Source organism: Neoarius graeffei, chromosome 11 (genome assembly GCF_027579695.1).
Source record: "Neoarius graeffei isolate fNeoGra1 chromosome 11, fNeoGra1.pri, whole genome shotgun sequence".
Taxonomy (NCBI): domain Eukaryota; kingdom Metazoa; phylum Chordata; class Actinopteri; order Siluriformes; family Ariidae; genus Neoarius; species Neoarius graeffei.
The window spans coordinates 17,064,714-17,090,968 of NC_083579.1; the positions used below are offsets into that span (position 1 = coordinate 17,064,714).

The 26,255-nt window shown below is 41.2% G+C and overlaps 1 protein-coding gene across 5 annotated transcripts in view; it reads right to left on the reverse strand.

Moving 5' to 3' along the window:
• prox1a (prospero homeobox 1a) overlaps positions 1-26,023 on the reverse strand; it is a 68,802-nt gene extending 42,779 nt beyond the window's left edge. For 4 of the 5 annotated variants that reach the window (XM_060933534.1, XM_060933533.1, XM_060933535.1 and 1 more), the window contains exons 1-4: positions 25,790-26,023; positions 22,499-24,284; positions 18,621-18,726; positions 11,612-11,806 (exon numbers count right to left, since the gene is read on the reverse strand). In XM_060933534.1, coding sequence (XP_060789517.1) covers positions 11,612-11,806; positions 18,621-18,726; positions 22,499-24,225 — 2,028 coding nt within the window. In that variant the 5' untranslated portion in view covers positions 24,226-24,284; positions 25,790-26,023. Of the gene's footprint in view, positions 1-11,611; positions 11,807-16,979; positions 17,283-18,620; positions 18,727-22,498; positions 24,285-25,789 lie in introns of those variants that run through there. The other variant, XM_060933537.1, reaches the window with a different exon arrangement.
• Between the last annotated feature and the right edge of the window lie 232 nt (positions 26,024-26,255).

The following is a 26,255-nucleotide window of genomic DNA, read 5'->3' on the forward strand; positions in this document are numbered from 1 at the left end:
TTGTGAACAACAGGACAAACCTAAACCTAGCTCGGGTACTGTCCATAATTTCTAATGCAATCTCTGTAAATATATTTAACTATGCTATATATGAAACAGATATTGTTTAAATTAATGTTTATTTTAACATTAATTTACTGTCTTTATTGAAGGGTTTCATGCTTTAAAAATACAAATAACAGATGGGCTTCCATTGCTCTGATTGGAAGAAATCTTATTGCACAGTACAGCACACTGATGGATGTACTGAGGGAAAGAAGACGGGGTGGAAACGTGACACAATGAGTCGCGTTGTGCATGTAGAGTTTGGCCTGTTCTGGCTGTGTTCATGTGGGTTTCCTTCAGGTTCTCTGGTTTCCTTCTAAAAACATGCTTAAAGGTGGATTAATTGCCACTAGTTGTGAATGAAGTTTTCTATCCAGCGTGTATGAAAGAAAGAAAAGAAAGAAAGCACAACTTTATTCATCACACACTTGTGAAATTCCTCTCTGCATTTAACCCAGCTGAAGCAGTGAACACACACATGTGCACACACACATACCCAGAACAGTGGGCAGCCATGCTAACAGCACCCAGGGAGCAGTTGGGAGTTAGGAGTCTTGCTCAAAGGCACCCCAGCCCAAGGCTGCCCATATTAACCTAACTGCATGTCTTTGAACTGTGGGGGAAACCGGAGCACCCGGAGGAAACCTACGCAGACACGGGGAGAACATGCAAACTCCACACAGAAAGGCCCCCACCAGCCGCTGGGCTCGAACCCTGAACCTTCTTGCTGTGAGGCGACCGTGATAACCACTTACACCACCGTGCTGCCCAGATGGAGCTCGTTATTCCCAGGATGGGCTGAATGAATCAACAGAGTCAAAGAAAGAGAAAATAATCTTGTTACAACCCTCCTGTGTGTGCCAGGACCTGGTCTTCCCAGGCAGTCTCCTGTCCTAATACAACCCCGATTCCAAAAAAGTTGGGATAAAGTACAAATTGTAAATAAAAATGGAATGCAATAATTTACAAATCTCAAAAACAGATATTGTATTCACAATAGAACATAGACAACATATCAAATGTCGAAAGTGAGACATTTTGAAATTTCATGCCAAATATTGGCTCATTTGAAATTTCATGACAGCAACACATCGCAAAAAAGTTGGGATGGGGCAATAAGAGGCTGGAAAAGTTAAAGGTACAAAAAAGGAACAGCTGGAGGACCAAATTGCAACTCATTAGGTCAATTGGCAATAGGTCATCAACATGACTGGGTATAAAAAGAGCATCTTGGAGTGGCAGTGGTTCTCAGAAGTAAAGATGGGAAGAGGATCACCAATCCCCCTAATTCTGCGCCGACAAATAGTGGAGCAATATCAGAAAGGAGTTCGACAGTGTAAAATTGCAAAGAGTTTGAACATATCATCATCTACAGTGATAATATCATCAAAAGATTCAGAGAATCTGGAAGAATCTCTGTGCGTAAGGGTCAAGGCCGGAAAACCATACTGGGTGCCCGTGATCTTCAGGCCCTTAGACAGCACTGCATCAGATACAGGCATGCTTCTGTATTGGAAATCACAAAATGGGCTCAGGAATATTTCCAGAGAACATTATCTGTGAACACAATTCACCGTGCCATCTGCTGTTGCCAGCTAAAACTCTATGGTTCAAAGAAGAAGCCGTATCTAAGCATGATCCAGAAGCGCAGACGTATTCTCTGGGCCAAGGCTCATTTAAAATGGACTGTGGCAAAGTGGAAAACTGTTCTGTGGTCAGACGAATCAAAATTTGAAGTTCTTTATGGAAATCAGGGACGCTGTGTCATTCGGATTAAAGAGGAGAAGGACGACCCAAGTTGTTATCAGCGCTCAGTTCAGAAGCCTGCATTTCTGATGGTATGGGGTTGCATTAGTGCATGTGGCATGGGCAGCTTACACATCTGGAAAGACACCATCAATGCTGAAAGGTATATCCAGGATCTAGAGCAACATATGCTCCCATCCAGATGACGTCTCTTTCAGGGAAGACCTTGCAGTTTCCAACATGACAAAACCAAACCACATACTCCATCAATTACAGCATCATGGCTGCGTAGAAGAAGGGTCTGGGTACTGAACTGGCCAGCCTGCAGTCCAGATCTTTCACCCATAGAAAACATTTGGCGCATCATAAAACAGAAGATACGACAAAAAAGACCTAAGACAGTTGAGCAACTAGAATCCTACATTAGACAAGAATGGTTTAACATTCCTATCCCTAAACTTGAGCAACTTGTCTCCTCAGTCCCCAGACGTTTACAGACTGTTGTAAAGAGAAAAGGGGATGTCTCACAGTGGTAAACATGGCCTTGTCCCAACTTTTTTGAGATGTGTTGTTGTCATGAAATTTAAAATCACCTAATTTTTCTCTTTAAATGATACATTTTCTCAGTTTAAACATTTGATATGTCATCTATGTTCTATTCTGGTTAAAATATGGAATTTTGAAACTTCCACATCATTGCATTCCGTTTTTATTTACAATTTGTACTTTGTCCCAACTTTTTTGGAATCGGAGTTGTACTAACTGGGCCCTAAGGTGCACTGGGTGGCGCTGAGCTCTATTTCTAGCTAGGGTTACAGTGAGGAACTGGTCCTCTAGTAACCGCGAGAGTTTGACTCCATACTCATCAGATAGCAGTAGGCACCATTTTTACGATCTTCTTTGGTCTGACCTGACTGTGAGTGTAACTCACGATCCTCCAGTTGAGAGGTCAAGACACTAACCACTAGACCAGCTTGCAGTAATATCAATCATAATCACACGGTATTGAATGATGCTGTACTGCAACACAGCTAAACTACATAATCAATCTCTTGCAGCCTAATTGGTCTAAAGATTCCTTCTTCTACATCAGAGTGCTTGTACTATATCTACTAATGGCACATATTCAAAATTTCGCTCACAGATGTCTTGATCAAATTAAGCTTCAGCTTTGATACTTAAAATCTTGGAACTAAATTTTAATTTATTTGGATGCCACCTAGCATCTGATACAAGCACTATAAAAACCCAGGAAAAATTTACTCCAATTTCAGCTGAAACACAAAGGTCTACAAAAGTCTCATCTCATCTCATTATCTCTAGCCGCTTTATCCTTCTACAGGGTCGCAGGCAAGCTGGAGCCTATCCCAGCTGACTACGGGCGAAAGGCGGGGTACACCCTGGACAAGTCGCCAGGTCATCACAGGTCTGACACATAGACACAGACAACCATTCACACTCACATTCACACCTACGGTCAGTTTAGAGTCACCAGTTAACCTAACCTGCATGTCTCTGGACTGTGGGGGAAACCGGAGCACCCGGAGGAAACCCACGGGGACACGGGGAGAACATGCAAACTCCACACAGAAAGGCCCTCGCTGGCCACGGGGCTCGAACCCGGACCTTCTTGCTGTGAGGCGACGCTAACCACTACACCACCGTGCCGCCCTCTACAAAAGTCAGATTAATGCAATTATTAAGTAAGGTTATTTTCAGAGTTAACACGTCAGCACAGGGCTAACCTTTTTCCTTCATCTAAGTCTTTCAGTCGCTTTATTCAGTACATTTGAAAAAGTCTTCTGTATGTTGTACTGTACAGTCAGGATGCTCTCAGAATGCTGGCTTGTCCAATCAGAAGACCTCGTCCTAAACACTGCCCATCCTTTATTTACATGTTAAAGTATGGAGTTTGATAAATAATGTCAAATTGGATCTAATGTTCTGAAGGAAAAGAAAGCTCGAATAAATAGATGATATATTCCATTATATATTTAAATTAGGCAGCACGGTGGTGTAGTGGTTAGCACTGTCGCCACACAGCAAGAAGGTTCTGGGTTTGAGCCCAGTGGCCGACGAGGGCTTTCCTGTGTGGAGTTTGCATGTTCTCCCGGTGTCTGCGTCTGGTTTCCCCCACAGTCCAAAGACATGCAGGTTAGGCTAACTGGTGGCTCTAAATTGACCGTAGGTATGAATGTGAGTGTGAATGGTTGTTTGTCTCTATGTGTCAGCCCTGCGATGACCTGGCGACTTGTCCAGGGTGTACCCCACCTCTCGCCATAGTCAGCTGAGATAGGCTCCAGCTTGCCCATGACCCTGCATAGGATAAGTGGTTATGGATAATGGATGGATGGATGGAATATTTAAATTAAGTTCATGATATACAGTAAATCTGTATTGACAGGGTTCATGGAATTTTCTTTAGCACTGAATGGGTTCCTGGTTGCAAGTTGTTTGGAGTTTTCTGATTTACATCACAAATAAAAACAAATAATGATATGCAGTGTGTCGCATATTTAACAGAATCAATGTAAATAATGAAGGAAATAGATTAATCAGTATTGCCCAATGTTATACTGTTTGTTTTTGTGGTGTAATCAGTATTTGTACTTTGCTTATGACATACAGGAAACATCGTAGTGGTTTGTTATTATTTGTTTCAGATAAAATAATTAAGTCAGTCATATGGTTAGTACTGTCTGTCAGTAACTGCACTGAAAACACGAGTTCGGAGCAGCCTCCAAACATGGCCGCTCCGGACTACAAACCCCAAGAGTCACACTGCCGTCTGTCACCTGATTACTAATTATGCCACCTACATCTCATTCAGCAATTACCCCCTCGCCTATAAGCTCAGCTCTCACTCCATGTAGTTGCAAAGTATCATTCAGTGTTCCCTACTAACATACCAAGCCATTTGATTTCCGCTTGTCTCTCTGTGTTTGACCAGTATTTCTATTTTGTCTTGACCTCACTTTATTGCTTTATCTATGTTGCCCTGTTCGCCGATCGCTTGACCCTCACTTGTTTCCTGACTTTGTTTCCTGCACATCGATTCGGCTTAGTCTGCAGTTTGCTCAGCCCCGGTCTCCCTTGCGCCTGCATCCGTAAGTGCCTGCATTCTGACAGGATACTTCACCACCGATGGATGCAGGAGAGGAGTTGACGCAGACTGCACTCAACGCTCAGGGGCGCTTGCTGGGAGAACATCAGCAGATGCTTTGTGATGTAAACACCAGGATAGCTCAGCTCGCTGCTGTCATGTCGCAGGCCCTCTCACCATGCCCCGCAGCTCCCAATGTCACAGTGCAGTTCATTCCTCTACCAGAGAAGTTTTCAGGTGAAGTATCACATTGTAAAGGATTTCTTCTCCAACACGCCTTGTATTTTGCTTCACTCTCCAGGGTTTCAGAGGAACAGAAGATCACCAAATTCCTCACCTTCCTCACAGGCAAAGCTCTAAAGTGGGCCAGCGCTGTGTGTGGATATGGCAGTGAATCTACCACATCCTATGATCGCTTCTTAGAAATTTTCAAAAGAGTGTTTGATCACGAACCCGAAGGAACTGAAGTTGGAGAGAACCTCCTATCCATTAACCCTTTGGTGACTGACCCCTTGAAAATGGTTCCTCCAGGAACGATGACGTTTCAGTTGTCAAGACAACAGAAAAACTAAAATACAAAAACAGAAAGATACGTCACAATGCTCTTGTGCACAAAACAAAATGCTCTTGTATTTTAGTTTTTCCGTTGTCTTGACAACTGAAATGTCATCGTTCCTGGAGGAACCATTTTCAAGGACTGGGGGGTAGAAGAGTCACTGAGTATGCCCTGGATTTTCTCACACTGGCTGCCATGTTTTAAAAGTCATGTTTTGCCATGGACTGCGTTCAGAGGTACTAAGCGAACTGGCCTGCCATGATGAACACCTGTCCCTCGACACCCTCACTGACCTAGCGATTCACCTAGATTATCTAATATCCAACTGACCCTCAATGTCACCATCCACCTCTCCAGCTCATGTCACAGACGTGTCAATGCCCATGGAGGTTTCCTGTACACAGTTACAGCAATCAGAATGTGAAAGAAGATGGAGGGAAGGTCTATGCTTCTACTGCAGTGAATCCAACCATCCAACCACCTAATCGCTAAATGCCCTGTCCACCCACCCAGAGGAGCTCCTGCCCACCAAGTATGCAATCCACCCAGCCCGGTGAGTCCTGTGATTAGCCCTAAAACCCAATGTCTTAAATTACCAGTACTATTGAAACTGCCAGACGCTACCCATGTCCTCTCTGCACTCATAGACTCAGGGGCAGAAGGGAATCTTATCAACTGTGTGGTCATCCAAAGATTCAACCTGTCCACAGAAGCCCTACAGGGACTGCTCAAAATAAGGACCATCAATGGGGATCCCATTGGAAATGGACTGATCACCACATGCACAGCTCCTCTTCAGGTTCAGGTGGGGGTCCTCCATTCTGAACACATTTCCCTGCTCATCACCCGAGCAGCTCATCACGACATCGTTTTAGGGTGCCCCTGGCTTCAACTCCATGACCCCTTAATTTCCTGGCAGAGAAAGGACATTATGCAATGGTCTCCTGCTTGTCTTCAAAATTGTCTGCAGCTTCCTCAAGTCACTATTTCTTCTACTTCTGTGGAGAGCCCTATGCCAATTCTCTGGACAAAGTCCCTACCTGCTATCTTGATCTGAAAGAAGTATTCAGCAAAGGTAAAGCATGTGGCTTACCCCCGCATCACCCTTATGATTGTGCTATCGACCTCCTCCCAGGCACGACTCCACCTTGCAGCAGAATCTACCCACTGTCCCAAAAAGAACAATCTGCATTGGAAGAATATGTGCAAGAGGCACTGAAGCAAGGTCACATCAGACCATCTACCTCTCCAGCATCTGCAGGTTTCTTCTTTGTGGAGAAGAAGGGGGGAGGCCTCCGGCCATGCATTGACTACCAAGGACTGAATCAAATTAGTGTTAAATACCCTTATCCACTCCCACTAGAACCATCTGCCTTGGAACAACTGACATCAGCAAAGATTTTCTCTAAACTAGACCCTGCAGTGCTTACAACCTGGTACATATTTGTGAGGGGGACCAATGGAAGATGACCTTTAGTACCACCGCTGGCCATTTTGACTACTCGGTCATGCCATATGGCTTTTCTTCGGCACCAAGCATCTTCCAGTGCCTAATAAATGATGTGTTAAGAGACATGCTGGGGAAATTCGTGATAGCGTACATTGACATCTTGATTTACTCCCCAGACAAGGACAACCATCTTACTCATGTCAGGTCCATACTGTCTCGCCTACTTGAGAACCATCTCTTTGTCAAGGCAGAGAAATGCGAATTCCATGTCAATTAGATCTCATTTTTAGGATACATAATCAGTTCTGAGGGAGTAAGCATGGACCAGACCAAGGTCATAGCAGTCACGTCATGGCCCACTCCCACATCGGTTAAACAGCTACAATGTTTTCTGGCCTTCACAAACTTTTACAGGTGATTCATTCTGAGCTTCAGTACTATCACTGCCCCCCCAACTTCCCTGTTAAAGAATGGACCACATCGCCTCCAATGGAGCCCAGGAGCTGAGGAGGCTTTCAACCTTCTCAAGGCAGCATTCACCTCTGCCCCCATTCTACAGCATCCAGACCCTACTAAGCCATTTATTGTAGAAATAGATGCATCTGAAACTGGAGTTGGAGGGGTGCTATCACAGCATATCAGGGAGAAAAACAAACTGCTCCCAGTGGCTTTCTTTTCAAGGAAACTCACACCTGCAGAAAGGAACTATGACATTAGTAACTGAGAGCTCCTAGCTATCAGACTCGCCTTAGAAGAGTGGAGACACTGGCTGGAGGGTGCCACACACCCATTCAAAATCCTTACTGACCACAAGAACCTAAAGTATTTGAAGACTGTTAAATGCCTGAACCCATGACAAGCCAGGTGGGCCCTGTTCTTCACTCATTTCCAATTCACAATATCCTACCACCCCAGTTCCAGAAATACCAAAGCGGATGCTCTCTCCCAAATTTACAACCCCTCATCCCACACCTCTGAACCAATTCCCACACTACCACCAGAGTGTTTTGTAAAGGCAATCACTTGGGACATTGACAAGGAAATCCAGCAGTCATAAACCCAGACCCCCCCCAAGAAATGCCCCCCCCAGACTCCTTCATGTCCCACCTGAACTCAGAGGGAGACTCAACACCTGGGCCCACTCTTCCCCCACCACCGGTCATCCCAGCAGTCACCACACATGCCAACTCATCAAAAGCAAATATTGGTGGGAGAACATGATCTCCAACATAAATCATTTTGCCTTCTCCTCGTGTTCAGTGCATGCCCAGGCTAAGGTACCACATGCCCCACCTGCTGGGAAACTATGCCCTCTCCCAGTATTTCAGAGACCCTGGTCACATATAGCCATGGATTTCATCACAGATTTACCACCATCTCAAGGTAATACAATCATCATGGTCATCATTGATTGATTCTCCAAAGTGCTACGACTCATTCCACTACCAGGTCTGCCAACAGCTTTCCAAACAGCCAAATTGATGTTCAATCATGTGTTCCACTAAGCAACCAGGGTCCTCAATTCATCTTCCGTCTTTGGACTAGTTTCACGGACAGACTAGGTGTATCAGTAAGTCTCACATCCGGATATCACCCACAGTCTAACGGGCAGGTGGAATGTGCCAATCAGAAGGTGGGTTGCTTCTTATGCATATTTCGCATGAGAAATCAAAAAGACTGGGCAGAATTTCTCCCATGGGCCAAGTATGCACAAAACTCTCTCAAGCACTCCACCACTCAGTTAACACCTTTCCAGTGCATGCTCGGCTACCAACCCCCCTGTTTCCATGGGACAATTCACCCACTCAGTTCCGGCAGTTGATACTTGGTTCCAAAGAAGCCAGCAGGTGTGGGAGGAGAGGCTACCAGAGGCTAGAACTGGTAAATACCAAGTATAAGAAATATGCAGACAAGCACAGAGGCAAGAACCCAGGTTACTCTCCAGGAGATTGGGTATGGGTCTCCACAAGGGACCTAAGGGAACCTAACATGTGTAAAAAAACTGCAAGCACATTACAGTGGTGCTTGAAAGTTTGTGAACCCTTTATAATTTTCTATATTTCTGCATAAATATGACCAAAAACATCATCAGATTTTCAAACAAGTCCTAAAACTAAATAAAAGAGAACCCAGTTAAACAAATGAGACAAAAATATTATACTTGGTCATTTATTTATTAAGGAAAATGATCCAATATTACATATCTGCGAGTGGCAAAAGTATGTGAACCTCTAGGATTAGCAGTTAATTTGAAGGTGAAATTAGAGTCAGGTGTTTTCAATCAATGGGATGACAATCAGGTGTGAGTGGGCACCCTGTTTTATTTAAAGAACAGGGATCTATCAAAGTCTGATCTTCACAACACATGTTTGTGGAAGTGTATCATGGCACGAACAAAGGAGATTTCTGAGGACCTCAGAAAAAGCGTTGTTGATGTTCATTACGCTGGAAAAGGTTACAAAACCATCTCTAAAGAGTTTGGACTCCACCAATCCACAGTCAGACAGATTGTGTACAAATGGAGGAAATTCAAGACCATTGTTACCCTCCCCAGGAGTGGTCGACCAACAAAGATCACTCCAAGAGCAAGGCGTGTAATAGTCGGCGAGGTCACAAAGGACCCCAGGGTAACTTCTGAGCAACTGAAGGCCTCTCTCACATTGGCTAATGTTAATGTTCATAAGTCCACCATCAGGATAACACTGAACAACAATGGTGTGCATGGCAGGGTTGCAAGGAGAAAGCCACTGCTCTCCAAAAAGAACATTGCTGCTCGTCTGCAGTTTGCTAAAGATCGCATGGACAAGCCAGAAAGCTACTGGAAAAATGTTTTGTGGACGAATGAGACCAAACTAGAACTTTTTGGTTTAAATGAGAAGGATTATGTTTGGAGAAAGGAAAACACTGCATTCCAGCATAAGAACCTTATCCCATCTGTGAAACATGGTGGTAGTAGTATCATGGTTTGGGCCTGTTTTGCTGCATCTGGGCCAGGACAGCTTGCCATCATTGATGGAGCAATGAATTCTGAATTATACCAGTGAATTCTAAATGAAAATCTCAGGACATCTGTCCATGAACTGAATCTCAAGAGAAGGTGGGTCATGCAGCAAGATATCGACCCTAAGCACACAAGTCGTTCTACCAAAGAATGGTTAAAGAAGAATAAACTGAATGTTTTGGAATGGCCAAGTCAAAGTCCTGACCTTAATCCAATCGAAATGTTGTGGAAGGACCTGAAGCGAGCAGTTCATGTGAGGAAACCCACCAACATCCCAGAGTTGAAGCTGTTCTGTATGGAGGAATGGGCTAAAATTCCTCCAAGCCGGTGTGCAGGACTGATCAACAGTTACCGCAAACGTTTAGTTGCAGTTATTGCTGCACAAGGGGGTCACACCAGATACTGAAAGCAAAGGTTCACATACTTTTGCCACTCACAGAGATGTAATATTGGATCATTTTCCTCAATAAATAAATGACCAAGTTTAATATTTTTGTCTCATTTGTTTAACTGGGTTCTCTTTATCTACTTTTAGGACTTGTGTGAAAATCTGATGATGTTTTAGGTCATATTTATGCAGAAATATAGAACATTCTAAAGGGTTCACAAACTTTCAAGCACCACTGTACATTGGCCCATTCAAGGTACTGCGCAGAATAAATGAAGTGCCCTACAAGTTAGAACTTCCACCGCACAGCAGAATGGCACCAGCGTTCCATGTCTCCTGCTTAAAACCTGTCATACAAGGTCCCCTAGCCATGGATACACCCTCCGAAGAGCGCACCTCTCCTGAAACCGAGGGGAAACCCATCTACCAGGTAAATAAGATCTTAAACTTCCATCTCACACAAGGTCAGCTGGAGCACCTGGTAGATTGGGAGGGCTATGGCTCAGAACAGCAAAGTTGGGTGAGCTCCAAGGACATACTAGACCCCCTCCTCATGCAAGAGTTCCACAGCCAACACACCCACAAGCCCACACCTAGAGGAAGAGGGCGACCAAGAAAGTTACTTGCTCCCAGAGGGAGCTCCTTGGGGGAAGGGTGTTTCTGTCAGTAACGGCACTGAAAACATGAGTTCGGAGCAGCCTCCAAACATGGCCACTCGGACTACAAACCCCAAGAGTCACAGGGTCCTCTGTCACCTGATTACTAATTACGCCACCTGCATCTCATTTAGCAATTACCCCATCGCCTATATAAGCTCAGCTCTCACTCCATGTAGTTGCAAAGTATCATTCAGTGTTCTCTACTAGCATACCAAGCCATTTGATTTCTCCCTGTCTCTCTGTGTTTGACCAGTATTTCCGTTTAGTCTCGACCTCACTTTATTGCTTTATCTATGTTGCCCTGTTCACTGATCGCTCGACCCTCACTTGTTTCCTGACTTTGTTTCCTGCACGTTGATTTGTCTGACAGTTTACTCAGCCTCGGTCTCCCCTTCGCCTGCATCCGTAAGTGCCTGGACTCTGACACTGTCATTAGAAGAAGTGGCTTATTTATGTTGAATAACAGGAAAATGCTGGCGTTCATGAAAATAATTTATTTCCTGTCCTTAAACATTATTCTAACATTTCAGTTGTATGCATAGATTTTCTTTAAGTGATACATTTTAATGTTGATAATATTGAGAGAAATATAGCCAGACAAAAAAAAGCTTTTCACACATAAATGCTGTTCATTAAGGACACGTACACATGCACAGAGCTTACCTCAAAGTCATTGGCCTTGTTATAGTGCATGTTGAGAGCACGATAGAGCTCAGAATCTCGACTGACTGTCAGCTCCTCTGTATCAGTCACGCCATCGTTTATGGCCTGCCGAGCAAACTTCTCCATCTGGATATAGTAGAACTCACGGAAGTTGCTGAACCACTTGATCAGCTGAGACGTGATGCAACGGTTGAACTTTGCAGAGAAAACAGACACAGATTTTACAATGTATTGTATTGTTCATAATACAGATACAGTATTCATGCAATGTTTCACTAATACTAATAAGTGCATATATTTCAATTATTTGTTAAATTAAGTAAATGAGACTGCAGTTGAACCAGTGACCAAGATATTCAATTCTACAAACACTTTTTTTAATTGACCCCAAGGTAGACATGTCCTCAAGCGGTCATAGTTTTCGAGGCATGAATTCATGCCTGGCACAGAAATTCAAACTACCTCAGAGGAAGAAATTATAATTGTGTAAAATGAATGAAACTGGAAAGGTGAAATTAAATTAAAAGCCTGTGAGTTGGTTGTGCTACATTTTAATTGTTTTATACAAAAGAATAAGAATTCAAAGATTTTAGTAATGGAAAAGAAACCGCTTCATTTCAAGTCCAGTGATTGTGACATTAATGTGCAGTTTGCTCCAGTAAAACAACACGATGACAAGCCTTGTGTGAATACTGCATAATTTCCCTGAACAACCTGTATGATACCCATAAGTGTACTTTAGACTATGTGTGAGCACAGCCACCCTGAAACACAGACATGGAGGCTAAAGTGCACTAATGTGTATAAAACAGATCAGCTTTGCTGTGTAAATGTTCAGAACAGCTAAGATGACCTCGTCACCGAGTTAAATAATAATAAAAAAGTTAAACCTTTCACTACATTCCCCTCCCAGAGTATTAATTAACAAGTACAACTCAATGCCAATGGCTTCGATGGGGGTTCCTCTGCCACCAACACATCCTCAAATACCCCCGAAAATATACTCCAAAGAGGAAGGAAGCTTTTGCAGAAAATCTATTTCAGACATTTAACCTTGCTGTGACCTTGACTCTGTTTATATCAATCCCAAAATTAAATTCTAGAAGCAACATTCTTGAGATATCGCACTAACAAGAGGCTCGGATAGATGGGTAGATGGACGGAAAACGTAAACCCTTGACACTGTGCTTGGATAATGACAGAGAATAGCTGGAGGAGAGAGAGAGAGAGAGAGAGAGAGAGAGAGAGGGAACAGGAACAAGAGAGAGAATGAGAGAGAACAAGGGAGAGAGAATGAGAGAGAGAACAAGGGAGAGAGAACAAGAAAGAATGAGAAAGAACAAGAGAGAACAAGGGAGAGAGAACGAGAGAAAGAACAAGTGAGAGAGAGAATGAGAGAGAACAAGAAAGAATGAGAGAAAATGAGAGAGTGAGCAAGAGAAAGAACAAGAGAAAGAGAACGAGAGAGAGAACAAGAAAGAATGAGAGAGAATGAGTGAATGAGAGAAAGAACAAGAGAGAGAACAAGAGAGAGAACAAAAGAGAGAGAGAAGAAACAATGAGAGAACGAGAGTGAATGAGAGAAAGAACGAGAGAATGAGAGAGAGAACAAGAAAGAGAGAGAATGAGTGAATAAGAGAAAGAACAAGAGAGTGAGAACAAGAGAGAATGTGTGAGAGAGAACAAGAGAGAATGAGAGATACAGAGAGAGAGAGATATACAGAGAGAGAGGTAGACAGAGAGAGAGAGAGAGAGAGAGAGCGCCTTCACAAAAGGTCCTTAAAGTGCCACAGACAAGATTTTTCACAAAAAATAATTAAATTATCACTGACATGCTGCAGTTTGCATAAGTTCAAAACATGTACTGAATCCGTTTCATAAGAATTACATGTAAACAGCCATCTGATGTGTGATTAATATAATATACTACGATCTGTGGAACTCAGGGCTGCCTATCCCCCCCCCCCACACACGTTTGTCTCACTATCCTTGTGAGGACCTTCCATTGACAATTATTATTGCACTTAATTAATGCTGTGCCTGCACCTAAACCTAACCCTAACCTTAACCTCAGTAATGAAAAGGAAACTGTTTGGCTCTTTTATTTTTTTAATTTGTGTTTAAAAAAAAAATCACAACAGTGATTTTCTCGTGGGGACCATCCAAATGTCCCCACAAGGTTGAAATTGTCAGATTTTACTATCCTTGTGGGGACATTTGGTTCTCAGTAGTAGATAAAAATGTGCGTGTGTGCATGCATGCATGCATGCACGCGTGCGCGCACACACACACACACACACACACACACACACACACACACACACACACACACACACACACACAGAGAGAGCCCTGTTTCACAATATAAAAAGAACATCACAACATTACTGGAGCCTTTTCACTGTCAGATGATATGATCCCAGAAGAAAATGTTGCAGACGAGTCAGACTGAAGTTTCTAGAATGACTGAGGGATTACATGAAGGGGAACACAGAGAAGAATGGCATTGTTTGGAGGTTTAAAATGCAGTGTAGCCAAATATGAATGAGCTGGAATGTGATGAGTCAGCGCGTTCAGCACTCAGCACATTTCACCTGCTGGTCGAACAAACAATCACGGGACGAAAATGGGAAAAGTACACTGGGATGAATGAAGCTGGGATGCTTAAACTGTCCAAAAACACTTCAGAAATGATGGAAATTATTTTAAATAATGTTTTCATAAGAATTTTTAAAGAAATATAACAGTTACGTAGTTCTAACCCTTAGTGTGATAACATAGCAGTGTGTCAGTCCTCATCTAATCTCATCTCATTATCTGTAGCCGCTTTATCCTGTTCTACAGGGTCGCAGGCAAGCTGGAGCCCATCCCAGCTGACTATGGGCGAAAGGCAGGGTACACCCTGGACAAGTCGCCAGGTCATCACAGGACTGACACATAGACACAGACAACCATTCACATTCACACCTACGGTCAATTTAGAGTCACCAGTTAACCTAACCTGCATGTCTTTGGACTGTGGGGGAAACCGGAGCACCCGGAGGAAACCCACGCGGACACGGGGAGAACATGCAAACTCCGCACAGAAAGGCCCTCGCTGGCCACGGGGCTCGAACCCGGACCTTCTTGCTGTGAGGCGACAGCGCTAAACACTACACCACTGTGCCGCCCTGTGTCAGTCCTGTAAAATGTGCTCCTCTCTTTTTCTGCTCAGACAGTCTCTGTTCCTCCTACTGTGATCAGCAGAACTATCACCACATAAGGCTTTCATTATAAAATGTCAGGAATCCATTCTTATGTTCTCATGTTAACTATGAAGGCATCTTTCAGCTTGTGTTCATGGTGTGACTATGAGAAAGTGAGAGAGGAAGAAGATCTGCCATAGAAGCATTACATTTACTGAAACTTTCCTGCTGTAACTTGGACTTGAACTCAAAAGTGTGTTAGATTGTTAGTTTTACTAAGACTATAAGACTAAAAAAGTATTTTGTTCGATCTCCTCATGTTTACAGACACTAGAGTGATTTCTAGTAGAGTTTCTTGTCTTCTCTGTGGATCTCATTTATCAGCATTTTCATAAAGTTGTTTCGTTAAATATTACTATAATTTTAGCAATTTTGTCAACATGTTCGTAAACCAAACTGATTGACAAAAGTTTCAGAATTGGTGATTTTCTTTGTATTTGAGTGCGTACTCCATGTTAATTGGTGACAATCACACCCTTAATTACCACACACATGCATGGCACAGCTAATTTTATTTTTCACAGCTGATGGGAAAAAAAAGACTTGATATTTACATATCAGTGCAGAGATCAAATCTTAAATACAGTATACGACCAAAAGTCTGTCCTGCACAGAGCCCTGACTGAAGTCAACCCCACTGAACACCTTTGGGATGAACTGGAACTGGAGCCTCAACATCCCAACATCAGTGTCTGATCTCACTAATGTGCTTGTAGCTGAACTGAACGAACACAAATCCCCACAGCCGCGCCCCAAAATCTAGTGGAAAGCCTTCTCAGAAGAGAAGAGTGGAGCTTATTTTAACAGTAAAAGGGAATAAATCTGGAATGAGATGTTCAACGAGGACATAAGAGAAGATCGGGGGTCCAAAAACGTTTGGCCATATAGTTTATAATTGTAAATGTTAACTATAAATGTATATTTGCCCCCACTCTCTCAGACACATAAATCACATTAAAGCAGATTTTCACTTTACCATAACATACTGTATGTTTACAAAAATGGATTTAATTCACTTCCAGTTATTTGTATAAAACAAGAGCTTGTTTTAAAGCCACAGATTGTTTACAACCTACACAAAAATAACACCAGCAGACTTACTTTTTATGCCCCCAAACTTGATCTAAAACTAGTTCAGCAGGGTGTAAACCTGACAAACCTACTGGTGCTACGTTTTCCAAGTGACACACACTCCGAGAGGGCGGGGCCAATTAGCATACGGATGAAATATTTAACAATTACATTTAAAAATTAGATTTATATTTAACACTTACATTTAACCTTATATTGATTTTTAACATTAACATTTAAGGTTTATATCTATAATGAAAATTTATACAGAAATTTAAAGCTGTTATTTGACATCACTATTTAAATGTGTCAGAAAGGCCTCAAATGTTCACAAAAACCCAGAGAGAAAAGAATATTCATTGCTTTACATTTAGGTGCCCCATATACAGTACTGTGTAAAAGTCTTAGGCACCCTATTTTATTTTTTTCATACAAACTTTATAAATTTCTATTTTATGACTTCTACATTACTGAGTCAGTACAAAAACATTTTAGAGTTCTAGAGTTCCAAATGTTCATTTTCTAGCACAAAATTAAATGTTACAGAAAAAAAAATGTTTGTATCTGAGCAGCATATTACATAAGAGTGCATTTTTCAGATTAAAAAAGGAAACATAATGAAGGCTACTGGGTTTTGCTGCAAAATGAAGACATGAGTGTGACAGTCAAAGTGTCCAGAAGAACTGTGGCTGGTTCTGCAAGATGCTCAGTAAAACCTACAGCTCATTTCCTTATAAAACTGCACTCATTGTACCTGAGACTACTATTTTTTTTAAAGCAAAGGGTCGTCTCACACCAAATATTGACTTTTTCATTTATTATGGCTTACTGCTGTTTAAAGTATTTTTTAATGTTTCAACTCATATTCCCTTACATCCCTAATAACCTACCATTTCCCCTACACCAGTCTGTTTTCAGTTTAACTGTTTTCAATGCAACAAATTTTAAAATGAATGCATACTCTATAAATACACACTCTGGTCATATATATATATATATATATATATATATATATATATATATATATATATATATATATACACTGTGTTCTTTTCATGACTCCATTAAGTATGATTTCTGTGGAACCTATTTCTCCGAGTCATTATTTTCTATTAAGATGCCACCCCTCTGCTAAATACAGTTTTTAATTAGTTATTCCTACAGCTTTCATGAGTTTATTCCATTTAATTAGTCAGTAATTTATGCACAATCACCAAGTATACACACTTTTTGATCCATAAAACACATGCCGCATATTGTTCCTCATTTACTTTCTCACTCAGTACTAATCGTTCCCAGCACTGCAACACTGTTTTAGAATTACTTAGCATGTAGTTTATTAAGAAGGTCATGACCTGTAAAAAAAAGACAATGTGATTACATAACTTTGGTACAAAGAGCTTTCAGATCCACATAATTCTTAAAATTCTAAAAATATTCACTTTGTTACATGAGAGTTACGCACTCGGTTGAGTTTAGCTAAAACACAGACATTTCAATGATGACTATGGAATGTTATTTGAGACCAATATGAACTACAATTAAATGGAATATATAAAATACATAAATATTGCATGGTTCATTAATGAATAGGATCTTCCCTTCAAAGTTGATGGAAGACATCAAAGACATCAAAGGAAAAAGCATGGTAATCAGAGACATTGCATCTTCAGGAGTGAAAATTTGATGCATAAAATTATTTTTTAAGTTAAAGTGAGCTAGAAATGTAGCAGATGAGGGCTTGGTCAGTTTATCCTTCAAACTGTGAGCATATTTTCTTCTAGGAAAAAACACTGAATTAACCAAAACCTTATTTTATTTTAATTAGATCACTCAAAATAGCTAATTAAAAGTGTGATAAAATAAATATCTGACATCTCACAAACATTATGATTTCATGACCTCAGTTTACTATCTTGTGAATTCACATTTAACTCTCAGTGCACAATGTAAAAAAAAAAAAATTACAAAAGCAATATAATTGTTTTACTTGTAATCAAGTGCTATTTTATAAGCTGCCAAACTGAATAATGAGGGTGGAAGCTGTATTATTAATTTAAGAAAAATTTGCAATGATTGTGATAATTATAACTACAAAGGGAAAACTCACGCAGCAATATATTAGACTCCTATCAGATGTGCATTTCGGTGTTTGCCATCTTCTCACTGATGTTATCATATTTACTTTTTATTATTCATTTTGAAATTGTCTCTTGCTTTTTATAATACATCATATTACATTTGAAAGCAAAGTAAAAAAAAATGCTGTTTGCTTTTTTTAATCCGCATTTTCTATCCCTGATTCAACTGACATCATGAGTTTATCAATAGGGGTTAAAAGTGAGTAAACTGGAACCCATTAAAGGACCATAACTATTAAATGGCTATTAATAGTCACGTCACCTCTTCGGGCTGAGCCCGGCCGGGCCCCATGGGCAAAGGCCCGGCCACCAAGCGCTTAATAGTCCAGTAATTTAGTCTTTTTTTTCTTCTCACAAGCCATGTTCTCAATGAACGTAAGTGAAAGGAAAGATGGGGCTTCAGCCTCAGCTCTCTAATATTGACCTACTCAAGGAGATTAAAGCCAGTTTTTTTATTTGGGAGAAAGAAGGACGGGAGAGTTGACCATCTGTTCAAAACCTATCAAATGTACCACAGCTCATGATAGTGTATGTGGTTAAAGAAATGCTCACCTTCACATCAGAGAAGAACATTTTCAGCATGTTGGAACTGGGATAGCGTGTGTAGAAGAACATCAGCTTTGCCTTCTTCAAGTGGTTAGGAGATAAGCCTTCTTGGATTTGCAGAGTTAGTGGTCAAGGAAAGTGTGTTAATATAAAAGAATATGCATTTACAGTATTTTTAAAATAATGTAGAAAGAAATAGACTTTGTGTACTTGCAAATACTGAGTCAAAGATAAAGATGCAGAAAAATACTAAAATACAATACAAACAAAAAAAAACCCTTATTGTTTCCCCGACCCATTCATTAAGATCCTAAACAGTCCAGAAAGAAGACCAGTCCTTTTTGTCACCATTACTAGTCAATACATGCTTCATCTCATCTCATTATCTTTAGCCACTTTATCCTATTCTACAGGGTCGCAGGCAAGCTGGAGCCTATCCCAGCTGACTACGGGCAAAAGGCGGGGTACACCCTGGACAAGTCGCCAGGTCATCACAGGGCTGACACATAGACAACCATTCACACCTACAGTCAATTTAGAGTCACCAGTTAACCTACATGTCTTTGGACTGTGGGGGAAACCAGAGCACCCAGAGGAAACCCACGCGGACAACATGCAAACTCCGCACAGAAAGGCCCTTGCCGGCCACGGGGCTCGAACCCGGACCTTCTTGCTGTGAGGCAACAGCACTAACCACTACACCACCGTGCCACCCCAATACATGCTTGTTTATCTTAATAAAAAAACTCTATTTATGTAGAATTTGCATTGCCTGTCCATTCTAGATAAATAGTTAAATAGTTTGATAAGCAAATGGGTGTTGTGACGAGTCCCAGGATGAGCCATATCTTCTGCAGCTATCTTCCCATTACATTTCACTCCTAACAACCAAATAACTCTTTGCCCCTACAGGCTCTTGGCCCAGCCAGTGTGTCACCAGCTTTTCCAGCTTTAGCCACATCTGCGATGTAGACTCTCCATGCCATTTCCTTGACAGATTAATGGCTTTATAATTAATCAAAATGAAGATGCATGTGGGGCTCAATCAATGAACACATGCAAGGTCAATTAAGAGGTTTGATCAACATAGGCCTACCTCCTCCTTGTGATGTGCAGTGGAGGCACTAATTCATCACTGTGGTGCCTTCAAGTCAGTTTATGTAGTCAGTGTGGCACTTTTTACAATTTCCATTTCACAGTACAGGCGTGAAACAGAACTGTCTAGAATGACAGAATGCATTACATCCACCAAAAAGGCCATGAAGAATTCAGATTTCCATGATAAGTACACTGAAATTGACTTGATGCCGTTTGTGTTGCAGGAAATCTTCATGCAATCCATGTTGACCGACATCCTCCTTGTACAAGGTGAGGAGAGGAGGTGTTCCCTCCATTAAGCTGATAGGAAAGACGAAAAGAGCACTAGGCTTCTCTCTTCTGCCATCTGTCATAATCTATACAACAAAGAATAGCAATGAATGACTGGGTAACAGGATGAGAGAGAGAGAGAGAGAGAGAGAGAGAGAGAGGTGTGAAGGCCTATTCAGAAGCATGGCTCCTCAAGTGAAGGCCTCTTCTCAAAGCATTTCTTGAAAACACAGCAAATGAAGTAGAAAAACAAATGAGTACAGGAATACAAATTGGCTCATATTAGGAGTATAAAGTACTAGGAAACACAATCATCAGCTTCATTATTATTAGCTTCACAATCATCATTCCTTTGGAATAATGTCCATCTGAAAATGCTAAAAAAAACCCCAAAAACCCTTAATTAAGTATTGAGGCTTACCAGATGCAAGTGTAATCACCTGTCTTGGTCAAGGAGCTTTATTTCCATCTACTCTCATTATTTAATCTAAAAAAAAATCTAATACTCTGACATAGAGCATTAATGTCTTGAACAACTACATCAACAAAAGCCTATTTCCTACAAGGAAACCTCTCATCCACACAGCTGTTTCTAGGATACGCAAATATGTGCAATGACAAAATAGCAGGTAAACATTACCCGACTCAGGGTAAAACAAGCCCGGCCACTAACAAGGTCAGCCAGGAAATAATGCAAACATGAATATGAAGGAGACTGGGGGAAAGGGTGAGAGCATTATACAGACAAATGAGATACTGGAAAAACAGCAGAACCATGGATCGTGTGCATCGTTGGTCTTTTCTGAATTTGGATTTGGATTCACAGTGTTGCATGAAATGGAGACTATAACTGCTGAAATCTGATCCATCTGCCAGGTGTAAGGAGAGAAAACATAGGGATGATAAATCCATAAATTAATGCTAGACATCTGCTCATCAACATGAAAGATTAGACAGCTCAACCTAGCATTTTATTAAAAATAAATAAATAGTATGGGGAAACAAAGCTTTCTTTTAATAACTGAGTGGAAAAATAGATGATTAAATAAAGATGATTCCCATTATAATAATGAATACAAAGTAAATGACCAGGTAAGTGCATGCTTTAAAAAAAAAAAACTTTCATATTTATTTAACATATATGAGGTCTGTGCTTTGAAGTAAAAGACGTAGCAATGACTGTTCGGAAATCAGCTGACTTCAGCTCTGTCGAGTGCATTAGACTACAACTGATTACAAGCGCACCGTGTCAGAGCTGTTCTCTTTCTCTACATGCAAATCTTACAGGCAACATGAACGAGGCTGTTTGTCTTGAGATGCAAAGAGGATGCGTGACAAGGAGCATCATTCAGTCCAGGATAAAAATGTCAAAGACATTCAAAGGGATCTGTATAAAGTTTTTTTTTTAAGTCCTGTTCTGCAAATATTGAGATGTTGCTGCTGCTTAATAACATGTGCATGAGGACAAATAATAATAATAATAATAATAATAATAATAATAATAATAATAATAATAACATTTTAATTCTGTGTTCAAACTTCAAAGTTAGATTTAGATTTTGATAGAAATTAATCTATAATTCATAATCACAAATATCCGAACTACTCTTTCAGCTCTATTGATTCTTAAACAAAAATAGATAGCTGAAGCTTGTTAGACATCCAGCAGCTTTTTGGTTAAAAAAAGATTGTAAAGAAGGAAAGGATAAAAGATAAACAGCTACCTGCAAACACCTGTTCACATCTGAAAAAAAGAGAAAGATGAAAAGAAAGGACCTGCTGCCAGGCAACAGCTATTAGTGCTGGAAGTGCTTTCGACTATAGTGAGCTCTTCATGATCAGAAAGAATACAACAATTTGCAGATATTCTCTGAAGCACTAGATGTGAATTAAGGGGAAGCACAGTGAAAACAAGGTTTACAAAATCTCTCTGAAACAAAATGCTCACTCCCTGGCAGATATATTTTCTCATCTTTCAAAACACAAGATGCTAAGATCGTTTGGCAAAGGATCGCACTTGGCCTTTTACTTCCTGGCTTTGAAATATGATTTGCTTTGAGCGTTTATGTACAAAGTCTCGCATGGCCTGTGATGAAAGGGGCGGGGAATTGTGAGTCTCTCTATGATAATGTGAGAATAGAGAAGATGGGTTGTATGTTTGTCATGGCAAAGCTTTTCAGCACTTTGCCCTATAGTGCACACTTAAAAGCCCCAAGCAGAGAGCTCCTTTATAAACTCTTTTAGACCATGAATAAACACGGGATTTAAACATAGATTGAAATTCTTCAAGCCAAATCGCCATTTAATCATTTTTCACCATCCTACAAAATATCTTGTATATAAAATCTGTAAATTCTACAGGCAAACTTTCTGAAGCTTGTTTATACAGATTTATCATTTACAGTACATTTGTAAATTGCAAAAATAATCAAGGAGAAGAATTACTGTAGTTCTAAAAAAAAATAGCAACCGCATAATACATGAATGTGTCAGGGAATAAATTATCGTGAAAGGATATTGTACTTCCTGAATATGGAGAAATATCAGACATGTCTTGGAGGTCCCCACATTCAGACTTGATGAGAGATATTGAAAGGCCTTCAGGGTTTCCTGGATGTGTTGGTGAGATAGGACGATGGAGGCTCAGATGGTTGGATGACATCTTGGTCCGTAGGCTAGTGGTTTCTCTGGACAGGTCCATAGACTCAGGAGAAGATCTGTCGTTGCCTGGATATGGCCCACTTGGGGCACCGAGAGGGCTTTGGAAAGGATAACCCATAATATGAAGAGGAAAAGGATGTCGGAAGGATGGAGGACTGAAGGCCATAGCTGAGGATAATGGTGATGGGTGAAGACCAGGGTGGTGATTTGCAGGTGTGGGTAGAGATCCAGGCTGGTCTGTGGAGTTCTTTCTCACCACTAGAGGCAGGGCCTCTGTTTGGTCATTTGAGTTGGGCACTCGCATGTTGCTAAATGAACTGAGGGGACTGGGAATAATGACATCACCAAAGCACTGTAAACGCTGGTTAGTAGTGTGAAAGTTTCGGTTCTCGCGATTCCCTACAAAGTGGTCAGAGGGTGTCTGCACAGTTGGGAAGTCCTGGGGAAGTGGATACAGGGTTTTTGCAAAGACCTTTACCACTGTGTCCACCACCTGGGTCACCGCGGTGTTTAGTTCCTGTTTCAGCATTTCTGCTAATTGTTTCCCTTCTGCACGCATGGACATTGATCTATGACCTTTTCCTCGAGAGTCTTCCCGTTTGGGCTTCTCTCCGTCAGTCATCATGGTTTGCTCACAAATAAGTGACTTGGCTGGGTCCAAGAAATGTCCTGGGTCTAGGTCAGACATCTCATTTTCTGAGCGGTTTGTAACAGAGTCAGAGATATGATTGTACATTCCATCAGAGTGCAAGCTGTCCTCTGAGAGGTTCCCATCTTCATCATTCTCAGAATCAGTGCTCTCATAAATCTGAAAGAACTTTTCTTGGAGCTGACGGAGCTGCTTTTGCATGTCCTCGAGCTGTAGTTTGAGATGACGGCGCTCCTCATGCTTTTGCTCTTTGCGAGCAGAAATGAGTTGCTGGAAACTCTGCTGCTGCTGGGGTAGTTTCTGCTTACGCTTATTTTCCCTATAACTTTCTCGAGGGCTTAGGGGTTGGGGCATGCCGTCACGCTCAGACTCACCTATACGGTGCATGACATTTGGAGAGTGGCTCATCCCACGGATTATGTTCTCCACTCTGGCGCGTTTAGCCTTCAAGTGCTCATCTGTCAACCGATCACTGTCAAATATTGCCATGGAAGGCCTGCTGAAAGGGGACACACACTCCTGAGGGCTGTCCTGTGATGAGCTGCTACATGCATCCTCGTGGTGGACCTCTGAGCCTGTCCTGGAGAGACCATTGCTCTGGAAGTCAGATTCGTTTGCCCCATTTTTGGTTAAATTGTTTTTCAGCAGCTGGGAGATGATGGTGGCCCCAGGAAAGGTCACTAAGGTGTCTTCATAAGAGTTGGCCCGCTTCAGCAGCTTGTGAAGCACATTGGACTTCTCACTGTCTGTGTGCTGCACCACTGAACAGTTGACATCCTGCTCAGCTCCGTGGGGATTCATGGCACTAAATCTGCTTGTTTTTAAATGTGCTAAAGCTTCAGACACTGTACCTACAGTCCTTTTCACTCCAATGTCAACTCTTCTTCTCTTAGTTTGTCTGTTTAAGAGGGATGCGTTGTCATGGTCCGGCATCACTGGAAATGTTGTTACGCCATTTTAAAAGCCTGCCAGCTGGACACAGCTTGAGATCCCTGTGAGACAGGTGAGGGGAAGAAAGATTCAATAATCGCTTGAATAAAGTTATTTCTACGTCACACAACATTACAGGGACATAATTCATACATATTTAACCATATTATCATTAAGTGTATCATGCCTTTTTAATGTGATACTCAAGAAGACATGTTTTTACAGATAAAATACATTTTTAAATATCACTTGAGCGTTCTGACATAAACACCAGGATCACGTATTGTATAGTTTAACAGAAAACGCTCACTTGATCGTCTCCATTTACTTTTCAGCTAATAATTTTATTTAAACATAAAACAAGACATATTTTCATGACGTTGATTTGGCCTGATAAAAATGTATATTCACTGTACTTTAAAACTATTTTATCAATTAATTTAAAAAAGTGTCGTTCAAGTCTTCATTTGATCAAAGAAATTAATTATATATATTTTTTAGACATCACCATCATATTTAGCCAAGCCACTTCCTTGATACACTCTTACACACTTGATACACAATGCATAAAGTCGTTCCATTCCTGTTTTATAGGACACTAAAATATTAAATAATCAGTTTGTTTTTCTCCAGTAAAAAAAAAAATGCTGATTGAAAGAGAAAAACAGCCCCACAACTTGTCCTCAGTTCAAAGAAAAGTTCTCATCATTTGATATCAGATTAATGTAGCTGACTGATAGTGCAATGTGAGTACAATATTTAAGTCAAGTAATAGTTACAGTGGCGTATAATATGACAAATTGAAATAAACAACACAATATCAGGCAAGTATATTTCATTGTTGTTATTTCTGAAGAACAAACAGGAAACACATGTGCAGGATGTCAGATAAATACACTGTCAGCTGTCCACCTGCACACCGACTCTCAGCAAATCAACCCCGGACACTGGGAATGTCCCCCAGTCCCTCAGTAGTCACTTTTACTCCCACTACATTTTACAGCGTGATAAACACGATCACGTTTTGTCCATGCGTAATGACGCAACCTTAAACAACAATGCTTACAACACTGTTTATTTATTTGTTTGTTTGTCACATAGACTATGCAAACTGTTAACAAAGTAAAACGAACCAGCAACTGAAAAGCGCTCCACGCAAACTGAAAGCAAACGCATACTGAACATATGCACACTCAAAAGGTCCACACGGACGCCACAATCCGCGCAACCGGCCAAGACATTAAAGCCGCAATGATTCAAAACAGGCTCTTGCTTGGAGATAAAGGGCTGGCAAATGTACAGTCTTCATTAGTTGAGCGATTGGTTTGACACTGTACATTGGTTTAACACTGTTTAGGCTACATTGTGAAACAGCTTTAAGACTGGACACGTTTCTTTCAAATGTCACGCGCTCGCCTCGCAGTAAACCATCAATTAATGCATCAGAATTATTTACTAATAAAGCGGTAGGTTTACATTGCACATGAAATAAATAATCAACTAAACTGGAACAGAGAGAGAGAGAGAGAAGGCAACTTGCACGGATAGGACAAGCTACTGTACTTACTCTGAACATGAGCTTCTTTGGAGTAGAGGAACAGGATTGAGAGAGAGAGAGCGAGAGAGCTGCTCACTCCTGCATGAATATTGTCATTTCTCAGAGAGAGAGAGAGAGAGAAAGAGAGAGAGAGAGCTCTTGTGCGCCTCTCCTCTCTCTCTACCTGGAAACTGTCCTCGGTCTCAGCGATTCACTAATAGGACGAGGCGAGGCTGTAGCGCGCGCTCACACCGACAAGATCGACTTTAAGACGCGAATAAAGGAAGCAGGAAGACGCGCGTCATGATCATCGTGATGCAACGACTTCAGCTACCAATAAGAGCAGAGCAGTGGATTTAGAGGAATACAAAACACTGAACTTCTCCGCTGTGGACAGACACCCAGTGACCAACAAAGGCATCAAAGAAAACCAGGGGGTAATTAAAGTCACCTGTATTACTCAACTATATATATATATATATATATATATATATAT